The 11236-nt window shown below is 37.8% G+C and overlaps 1 protein-coding gene across 1 annotated transcript in view; it reads left to right on the forward strand.

Annotated features, from left to right (window-relative positions):
- Positions 1–9937, forward strand: part of LOC139161077 (heparan sulfate glucosamine 3-O-sulfotransferase 3A1-like) — a 114155-nt gene extending 104218 nt beyond the window's left edge. Inside the window, exon 2 of the mRNA XM_070739744.1 lies at positions 5986–9937. Within this exon, the coding sequence (XP_070595845.1) occupies positions 5986–6604 (619 nt within the window). The 3' untranslated portion in view covers positions 6605–9937. The remainder of the gene's footprint in view (positions 1–5985) is intronic.
- The last annotated feature ends 1299 nt before the right edge of the window (positions 9938–11236 follow it).

An 11236-nucleotide genomic window follows, 5' to 3' on the forward strand; every position in this document is an offset into this window, starting at 1 on the left:
CTCCAGAGGGAGTTTGTTCCAAAGGGCCAGAGCTGCCATAAAGAAAGCTCTTCCCCTAGGCCCCACCAGACAACATTGCCTGGCTGATGGGACCTGGAGAAAGTCAACCCTGTGGAACCTGGCCAGCTGCTAGAATACATGAGGCAGAAGACAGTCCCATAGGTAATCTGGTCTAAGCCATGCAGGGCTTTATAGGTTATAACCAACACTTTGAATTGTGTCGGGAGACCAACCGGAAACCAATGCAGCTCACAGAGTGATGTTGAAATATGGGCATATCTTGGAAGACCCACAATAGCTTGCACGGCTGCATTTTAAACAATTTGTAATCTCTGAACACTCTTCAAAGGTATCCCCACGTAGAGAGCTTGTTAAGGTGGAGAAGGAACTCAGTGAAGTAGAGATCAATGAGAAAATCCACACCTCTCTACCTTGGCTGTGCAGAGCCTCAATCTGATCAGTTCTTAGAAGTACTTTTTCTCCTTATCCATGAAGCTGAACTGGGGATATAGTTTCAGATGAGATCATTGAATGAAATAATGTGACATCTGTGACATTTGTTTATGTTTAAACAAGGATAGAATTGCACTATAATTATAAATGTCTGTGATTCTGTGTGGTTTTGTCTGCATGTCTATGTAAATGCACACATACACACTCAAACACACAAATACACACACATGCACAAAGAAACATGGAATTTTCTAATGCTTAGTTTATATGCAAACAGCCATCATAATATGTGGGAGTCATCTTCAGATATTTGCCCAGACAGCCATTTGTCTATCTATTTAGCAACTGAAAAATCCTTTGATTTCTTCTCCTAAATAAACACTATAATCTTGGCATTTGTATGTCTCACTTGCAATGTACATTACGCACAAATGAACAAATTCTGGAAGCAGCGAAGCCTATGTGGAAATAGCAAAAGCACCAGGAAGCCATGATCCATGATGAATTGAGGCTTTCATCAGACCGGTCCACCTCCACCCCTTTTTTCTTCCTTTTTAAAGCCTGGTTGACTCACAGTGCTAGTGGGAAAATGTTTTCATTTTATTTCCTTCTGCCCACATATGCAAAACATAACAAACCCACAACCTTGATAACTCTGCATTAACAAACAGCTTTCATATTTAACACACTGTCATCTGAGCAGCAAAGCATCTCCTGAAAAACCACACCTAACTAAGTACACGATGTTTGTCTAGGTTGCTTTCTGGAGAGCTCTGTTGTATATACTTTCCTGGCAGAAAATGGGAACTGGAAGAACCAAAAATAAGTTTTTAGTCAAAGGGTAACTACCAATAAGATCATGAATGTCATAACTTGGTCTAAAAACCATACCATTCAATTGTTGTCTTGACTCTATAGTATAAAGCTATAGTTGACTGAACTATATGTCATAAAATAAGGGGCTGGGGAAGAACCTTACTTCATTGTACTTCACTCTGCACTGTGGATGCCCTGCTCTTCTTTACATTCCATTGGGCAACAAAATGTTTTACCAGCCATACTAGACCAAAATCCCTTGGAACCTTTTGAGATGGATCGCTCCACTCCTGCAGAAAACAATAGTCACTGCAAGCCTAAATATCAGTGAAATGGCATCTCCAGAGAACAATTATTCTCACTGTTGGAACATGCTCCTCCTGTCCAATGGACAAAACCAGCTTGACTTTCTACATAAAAGAAAATCTTATTCTGTGATTGACTGTCTTTTCTCTAGAGGATGGTTATAAGAAATACAAAAAGTCACTGTTGTCTTCTGCACAAAGTTTAATGTTAAGATGTGAAGATTCATGTATTACCTGTAGGGTGATCCTTGATTAGATTCTAAAATCAGATGAATGGATTTACTTAGCTTCCTTTAACAATCAGAGTTAAAAAAAACTAATTAATTAATACATGCATTCTAAAAATTTCACGTATTTTTATAAGAGCTAAGCTACCCAAGGACATTTGCAGAGTTTAGGATTTTGCACTATTCTGTATTTGGAGGATGTAGAAATAATTATGATGATGATTGTTTCTAAACATATGGAGGTAAATATTTCTAATTTTCTCCTGGATTCATTGATAAGGAAACCTAAAAACACACATGGGTGTTTTTTTTTGTTTTTCTTTCATTATTTTTTTGACTTTTTAACTTATTCTTATTATAATCCAAGTCACCATCTTCAGTATGAGGTGACTGTTACAAGATGCACCCATTGATATCGACTTCCAGAGAAATGTGAAAACTAAAGGATGATTGTGTTCCAGATCATGTGTTGCCTGTGAATGAGGATGCTTCTTGAAATGTGAATTGATACATTTCCCTGCTCCTATTTCTATCCTGAATATGTGTGACCATAGAATATCTTTGGATTGATAGTGACAGGCCATCTGCAGATACTCCATAAATATCGTCTTTTTAATCAGCAAAACTGCAGAAATGAATATTGGAAAACACGGTGCGGTTTATACGTGTTGTTTATTTTGTTTCCACAAATGACACCTCAGCTGTTGGAACTTGGCAATGTGAAAAGAGAACTGAGTGTCATTCTGTAGGCTGCAACTTCAACGGAACAAATGGCAAACACCCCCCCCCCAACCTCTGAGAAATATGGTTAGGTTAAGAATAAGGCAATTAAAGATCAGAATAAACAACTACTATATGTCCATTTGTGAGTGCATTAAGAAATGGGTCTGTTGCAGCATTATGCGGTGATATGTCACTCTTTGTTCAATGTGCCCAAGGGCCTCCACATGGAAGCTAAATCCGTGCTGTTTACAAGCTTACCTACTGCTGCTCTTTTCTTCATCAGCTGAAAAGTCTATAGACAATTTCCCATTCAGTAAATCACCATCAGCCACTGCAAAACAACAAACAAATAAAAACTCCCCAGCATGGGGAAAAGAAATGAAAGGTGTTAGGTTAAGAGGAGCTATCATATTGAATGCAGCTGTGTGTATATATACTACAGCTATCTTGCTGAATGCTTGCCTCTGGGTATTAACAGGTAATATCCATTCCAGAACTAAACTATACATACTGTATGCCCTGGATAACAAATCCATAATCCATTGGGAAGCTACATAAATTTGCTATTTCCATGAAGTTCATGAAATGAAGATGGTCAGGTCAGTCATCAATATCTTTTAGTGCCAGGTTAGTAAACAAGTTCATTGGATCTGACTAATGGACCAACTCAAAAAATTGACTGATTTTTTTTCAGCCCTAGAAGGATCCAGATCAGAGAATAGATTTCACAAAAAAACTAGTACAGTGTTACCTCGTCTTACAAACGCCTCTTCTAATGAACTTTTCCAGAAAAGAACACAGTGTTTAAGATATTTTTGCCTCTTCTTCCGAACTATTTTCACCTTACGAACCCAAGCCGCTGCTGCTGGGATGAAGGGATTTCTTTTTCCCCCTTTTTTGAAGAAAGAAAAGGGAGGGGTGGCTTGGAGGGGGAAAGAGTTTGCATTAACAAAAGTAGGAGAACAGCGTGCTTGCACAGGCACTGAAAGGGTGTCTTTTGAAGAAAGAAAAGGGAGGGGAGCCCCCTTGCCTTTCTTCCTTCCCACTCACCCTTTAGCCTAGCCTTGCTTCTTCCACCCGCCCCCTTTAGCTGCTCCTCCCTGCCCTCTGTTTGCCTCCCTTCTAAAGTTTGGGGTTTTCCTGAAGGGTTTGCATGCATTATTTGCTTTTACATTGATTCCTATGGGAAACATTGTTTCGTCTTATGAACTTTTCACCTTACGAACCTTGTCCTGGAACCAATTAAGTTCGTAAGACAAGGTATCACTCTATTATACATTATTGTAAAAGGCTATGGTAACAAAATTTTACAAGTGATTCTATTTTCTCTTCCTTTCCTCTCATACCCTAGGGACTCAGGAGTCTATTTCTAACACTTTTCTCCATACTTTGGACCAAAAGCATGCTTATGCACCTGTTTAATGGATTTTAGATAGTTTTCGCAAGGTCATCTCTATGGCTTCTCATGTAGAAGCTTCAGATGCCTGCTGGCCTCACATCTAACTATTAAAAGAACACCTGGTGCTTAATATACAAACAACAGTTTATACACAGTTACATTTATTTTATTTTATTTAGTTTATTTATTTATTTTGTCCAATACACAATAATACACAATGAAGGTTATAGAGGATATAGTAGAGAAGAAATACGAGATATAGGAGAGACTATAGGACAGGGGACAGAAGGCACTCTAGTGTGCTTATATACGCCCCTTACTGACCTCTTAGGAATCTGGAGAGGTCACCGTGGATAATCTAAGGGTAAAATGTTGGGGGTTAGGGGATGATACTACAGAGTTGGGTAATGAGTTCCATGCTTTGACAACCCGATTATGTAGTTATGTATACATCCATTCAACATATAAGTATGTCATTACATTCCTTTAAAGTAGTGCCTGTAGGACACACTTTGGTCAAATAAGGGATGGTCCTCAGTATGTGAAACATTGGTGCAAGCTTCAATATTCTAAGTTGAGTTTTGAAATAGCCAAGTGATCATGGATGCTGAATTAATAGATACAGCCGCCCCACAAATACTCCTCTTTTAGAGGAGTTATCTTTCTTAAAGAAGTAATTAAGCCAATGCATTCTCCACTGAATGCTGAACATTGAATGCTGAATTAATAGATACAGCCGCCCCACAAATACTCCTCTTTAGAGGAGTTATCTTCCTTAAAGAAGTAATTAAGCCAATGCATCCTCCACTGGCCTACAAAAATTAAAAAAAAACAACCAACACCCATATTTTGGCTCTTGCCAAAGTATTTCTGTAGCCCTAATCATTTTTATTGGCATTTTTTTTTCAATTAAATCCAGATGCTACCACTCCACACAGCCTTATATCTATGGAAGATGCCCAAGTCCTTAGTCAATCTTTCAAAGGTTGTGGAGTCCCAGTGCCTCCCAACAATATAGAGCCAGTGGTTTCAGTCTTCCAACAAGCCAAATGCTCATTGCTTTAGAGTGTGAAACAGATCATTGTACAGCCAAAATGCCAGCTAAAAGGTTCAATTCTTCATGTAAATCCACTTGTAAACATAACCATTCTTTGTTATTTACTCAGTAAATGGTTCTTATTCATAAGCGTACATAATGTTCAATCTCCCTGTATCTGACTTTATGGTCAATTTTCTAGGGAAATCTGATTTGGAGGAGCTGAATTATGGTAGACCTGTTTTGGGGGGGACCTTGAGCTTTATTTTTAACAGGTGGCGGTTGTAGATCTTTCTCTTAAAACAAATGGTCCTACCAACTCTTAGCCTCATAAACTTTGGAAACCAATGCTAGATGGCATGATGAGATAAAAGTGTTACCTGTATAATCTTATATTAGAATGAGGTAATTATGAAATGTGATGGGACCTTTTGATATAGTACTGTATAACTGAATAGTAAATATAGGAAAATAATAGCTCACAAGGGTCTTGCACTAGAATAATTTTCATATGCACTTTTTTCCAGAGATCATTTAAATGTTTTAAATTCTGAAAAAGTCCTTCCTTCTATTCTCCCAATTTCTTAAACTAACAAATGTGATGTGGAAGTGACCAGAATGTTGAATTTGGATGTAACTCTTAAATGAACATTCAATTAGAGAAGCCATTTAGTGTTCCTGACCCTATTCTAATCTACATAGACACCAGTTTGTATGCCATTTACCAATATTTCAATGTTACAGAACAAATGGAGATTCCTATAAATGGGGTTCTGACTTTCCATGAATTATCTCGTCTGTTACAATATTTGTTGATAAGATATTGTATCACTTACTAACTGTGGTTGAACTCAAAAAAATAAGTGGAATCTGACCTGAGAGACCATCAGAATGTACTGGGCTTTAAGAATTGATCTCAACTCAAAAGACACCTTTTTAATAAATAAATAAAAACAACAACTTGTGTTCAAATGTTTTAGAAAAACATGTGCAGCTCTGCAAATTCTCTCTTATGTTTTTCATTAGGGAATTGATGCCAAGAACTCTTGATGGCCAGATCACCATGGAGAAGACACCCAGTTACTTTGTCACTAAGGAAGCACCAGCTCGCATCTCCTCTATGTCAAAGGACACCAAGCTCATTGTGGTGGTGAGAGACCCGGTCACCCGAGCCATTTCTGACTACACACAAACTCTTTCCAAGAAGCCAGACATCCCATCCTTTGAGAGCCTGACCTTCAAAAACAGAACTACGGGCCTGATTGATACCTCCTGGAGTGCCATTCAAATTGGCATCTATGCCAAGCATCTAGAAAATTGGCTCCTGTACTTCCCACTTGGGCAAATCCTTTTTGTCAGTGGGGAGAGACTGATCAGTGATCCAGCAGGTGAGTTGGGCCGCGTCCAGGACTTTCTGGGCCTCAAGAGGATCATCACAGATAAACATTTCTACTTCAACAAAACCAAGGGGTTCCCATGCCTGAAAAAGGCTGAAGGCAGCAGCAAGCCCCATTGCCTGGGAAAGACAAAAGGACGGACCCACCCTGACATTGACCAGAGAGTAGTACAAAGGCTGCGAGAATTCTATCGGCCCTTCAACATGAAGTTCTACCAGATGACCGGCCATGACTTTGGCTGGGATTAAGGCTGACAAAATAGTAATTTAATCATATTAAAAGGAAAAATATATTTTTGTACATATCAATAGAGATGGAAATCTAATATTTGTGCTAAAGTCTAGTGATTCCAATTAATATTTTTGTTTTAATGCAAACATATATTTACTTGTTTTGTTATTCAGGATTTATGATATCCAGTTCCACAAATCCGGAAGACTGCCACTTAACTTATGGATAGGACTGTTGACTATGAGACCTCACAGAGACAGAGATAATTATTTTCAATATGTTATTTTTGGAGTTTTTATAAAATAATTTGGTGCCTCAGTCTGTGGATTCTAGTATCAGTGCCCAGATGTTGTTTTTTTAAACAGTAGCTTTATTGTTCATGTTGGTAATGAAATAATCAGGATTGAAAGACATTTTTCCAATTTGATCTATTTTACTTGGTCAATTCATATGTTAGATGTAGACTTCTGCAGTGCTAAAGTGGCTGAAAATAAGTTTTCATTGAGTTTCAGGGCAAAAAAAGTCACTAAATATTTTAATTCTTTGTATACATTACAAAATTGTTAATGCACTTGATCCTCATATGACTTAATAAGGACATTAGGACAGCAGCCTCTGTCTGGCATGAAACCAAATTTTATTCAAAGCTGCGAAAAACAGAACAGAATATTTTAGCTCTGCTGAAACATTCCATTTCCTACTAAGTAAGGATGCTTGTCTGTTTGTATTACTAAAGCTAATATACACCCTTGAGATCGGGTCATTAGGCATTTACTGAAGAGTGATGTGAGGCCTTGTCCAAACGTGACCCCCCCAAATCTAGATGTTTTCTCAAAGAAGATCCAATATCCAAGCTAATTAAGATAAAATATCTTCATTATAGTCCGAAAGGCATTTCAAAGCCTTATTCGTCCACCCCCGACTCACCCACCTGTTGTCTCCATAAAGCCTTATATTGGCTCAGATTTCCCTGCCCACAGTCCAGTGACAGATGGGCTGAGTTGATGAGTCAACAGTAGGAAAAAAGAAAGCCAAGTAATTTTCCCTGTCATCTCTCCCACTTTAACTCAAGAGGTCATTGGGTCATCAGTCACTACCGCCAACCAACCAGGCTAGCTTTCCCTCTCAGCTCAGAATGTCCAACTCTCATCTTTTTTTCTGAAATTGTGCCATAAAACATTTGAGTAATTATTTTATAACTATTTCAACAAAGAAGGGAAAATATGTTGTATGTCCAACTTGTATGTCTTAGGTATTTCTGAGTTCATGATTCATTCCAAATACTGTTATCACCTACTGGAACAGCTATTGTGCCTATGACTCTAAAAGACAAAACATTAGCAGCAGCAATATGGACACAACGTCTATTATGTTGGATTTTTTGAGCTCAAACTTCCAGGTTCCCTAAAATATATGCCACACTGCAACCATTCTTAACATTAGGGACCACAGCACTGTTTATGGTTCCTCCCACAGCCCCCCCCCTCAAAAAAAATCCCCATGGAGCAATGAAATTATTCTTAATTAAAATTTATGCCATACAAGTAATAACATGAGTTTGCAATTAGTCTGGCACTTCTATACCAAATCCTAGACAATTGTTTGCTGACATGACAATCTACAATAATTACAGATCTAGAATAATTAATTGTCTCATTGTCTCTGTGAATCTTTGTACTATTGTACCTTTCCACATAGAATGATGCATCTTTTGATATTTCTGTCAGGTTCATAGTTGCACTTGTAAAGCTAAACTAGAAGTGACAGTGGCTGATACATGTCTTATTCCATTTCTATCACTTTACTGCTAAAATAAATGCTGAAGAAACACTCTAAATATTCCCATTTCCAACGCCTTATTTCTCACCAGTCTATTGCTCCAGATTATTTTCTTTCACCTCATAGTTGGAATTGGAAAGGCTTAAAAGCTGATGGAAATAATTTGCAGCAAAGTAAAGTGCAGATTAGATTATTTGTTTATTTGATTATTAAAGTAACATGTACCACATTCTGAAAGCAAATGACCAAACAACTCTTCACTTCATCTAATTTACCCTTAATTTGTCTTTTTCAAGTGTGTCTAACTTTTGTTAAAAACTCAAAATGACGTGTATCAAGTGAGCATGTGTAGCTGTCATGCTTACATAGCATATCCCAGCAAAACAATTTAGTGCCATGATGAAACATTATAAGAGTCAGAAATTATATCTTACAGCAAATGAATGCCTGCTGTTCTTTCAGAGTCTGGGGCAAAGCAGTTTTGTAATATCTGAATAAATCTTGTGAGTTTATTTCCTCTCTCTAATTTCCTGGAATTTGGGTGACAATTTCCAGATGAAACGTGATTTTTTTTTCTTGCAGCAGTATTTATGTCTCAGTAGATGATATCAAACTGAAATGTCCTAACATGGAAGATATATTTTATAAAGTTGTGACATTCAGCTCTTGGAGCAGTAAGAGAATCAGAAAATGTTCTCAAAGCTAATATTCTCATTCACTCGTCAACATTTATTCCCGAAGGGTCATCTTTATCTAAAACAATATCGTCAGACAACTTAAAGTACTGATTTGTAAATTGCAAAACTCTATATTGTTGTTTTTTTCTGTAATGGCTAAATCAGAGCCTTATTCCACCATTGGAGATTGTGATGTCTTTTTTTCTGAATGTAAACGTACAACTTTCTTGCTGAAAAGCTAAAGGATGCAGCTTTTGAACATTATTCCAAAATTATTATTTTTACCATGGCAGGATATACAATATACTCACAAGTTGGTTACTAAATAAAATTTCACATCAGGTTGTCAAGAGGCCTGGTGAACGAATTTCATTCTCTTCAGAACAACTGATACAATAAATGCAAACCAATGCATTTATTATTTTATATTCATTTTATATTTTGTGAATTTTGCAGCTCCTTTTCAAGAACATATCATATGCAATTTATTTATTTTAGATAGTTATTGCTTTATTTTTTTTTTCTTTCCAGCATTATAGGGTAAACTATCTAAAGCAGGGGTGTCAAACTCATGGCCCATGTCACAAGATGGCCACACCCTTCCCCGGTTTAGCAGAGGGGGAAAAGTTGCAATACATCATGTGATGATGTGTCATCATGAGTTTGACACCCCTGGTTTAAAGCCTGTCAAGACAGAGATCCATACATTTTTTTAATTAATGGGGTAGGGGAAATTTCTTTCCTTTGTATGTGCTATTTTATGTTATGTCTTTGCATTGTAATCCTCTCATTTCCTCACTTTGATGCTATTTCTGTAAGAGTCGAAATACTTTTTAAATTTAATTTAAGGCTGAAGAAGCACATATTTTAATAAAGTTTACGGGTACAAAGAAATATTGCTGTATTTGTGGCGTAGAAGCAAAAAGGTAGGGGGAAAAGCCTGGTGCACATCAGAGCTGTTTCACATGAGCAAATATTTAAATCAACTTTCTTGCCTCTTCTAAATATATGAATGTTAAAAAGAAGGAGCATGGACCCATGACCCGTGAGTCCATGAGTGCCAATGGGTTTGAAACAATATCTGATGGCCAATTCAGTCTACACTCAACCTTATTTTAATGTTTTAAAATTATTATAATTTTCAAAAAGAGAGAAATGGGAAGCTATCATGATATAGTACCAAAAGTACCAAAAGCAGTTTGAATTATCACCTTAAATTCTAAAACTGCTTCTAAGTCATATAAAGACCCCATAGGAATATTGGAAATAAGAAATTGAATATTTTGTTAAACCAGTTTTTTATCATAAACTCTCCCATTTCCATTCAGGAACTGGGAGAAAAAAGTATGAAAAACTTTTTGAACTCTAAAAACTGAGTTAATCACACAGCCATATTTCCTGACAAATCATTTCTCCCCCATCGTTTGGTCCATATATTTTTTTAAGTTAGAACTTACAAAAAATGTTCTGTTATACAGTAGTCTTGTCTAAAGTTGTCATAGAGATGAAGTAAATGAAATGTCCTATGCCAGTGATGGCGAACCTATGGCACAGGTGCCACAGGTGGCATGTGGAGCCATATCTGCTGGCAGATGAGCTGTTGCCCTAACTCAGCTGTAATGTGCATGTGTGTGCTGGCCAGCTGATTTTTGGCTCACACAGAGGTTCTGGGAGGGCATTTTTGGCTTCCAGAGAGCTTCCAGGGGGATGAGGGAAAGGCATTTTGACCTTTCCTGGCTCCAGGGAAGCCTTTGGAGCCTGGGAACGGCAAAACACAAGTCTACTGGGTGCACTAGAAGATGAGAAACAGGCTGTTTCGAGCTTCTAGAGGGCCTCTGGGAGGCGGGAGAAGCTGTTTTCACCCTCCTCAGGCATTGAATTATGCGGGCACTCACGCATGTGCAATAGCACACACCCATGCTCTTTCAGCACCTGAGGAAAAAAAAGTTCACCATCACTGTCCTAGGCTCATGTGCCAAGATGTCAAGTTGTGTCTAGGATGCAGGGTGAATATATCTAGGAACTTAAGTAACATATCTACAAATCTAGTGAAACCAGGAAGATGCCCAGTGGTGGGTTGCTACCAGTTCACCTTGGTCTGGTGCATTTGGAGTTCCAAACTGGTGGTGAAGGTAAGTGAAACCCACTACTGAAGCTGCCCTATTATGTCAGAACATCCAACCAGGTCCATTT

The sequence above is a fragment of the Erythrolamprus reginae genome, chromosome 2 (assembly GCF_031021105.1).
Source record: "Erythrolamprus reginae isolate rEryReg1 chromosome 2, rEryReg1.hap1, whole genome shotgun sequence".
Taxonomy (NCBI): Eukaryota; Metazoa; Chordata; class Lepidosauria; order Squamata; family Dipsadidae; genus Erythrolamprus; species Erythrolamprus reginae.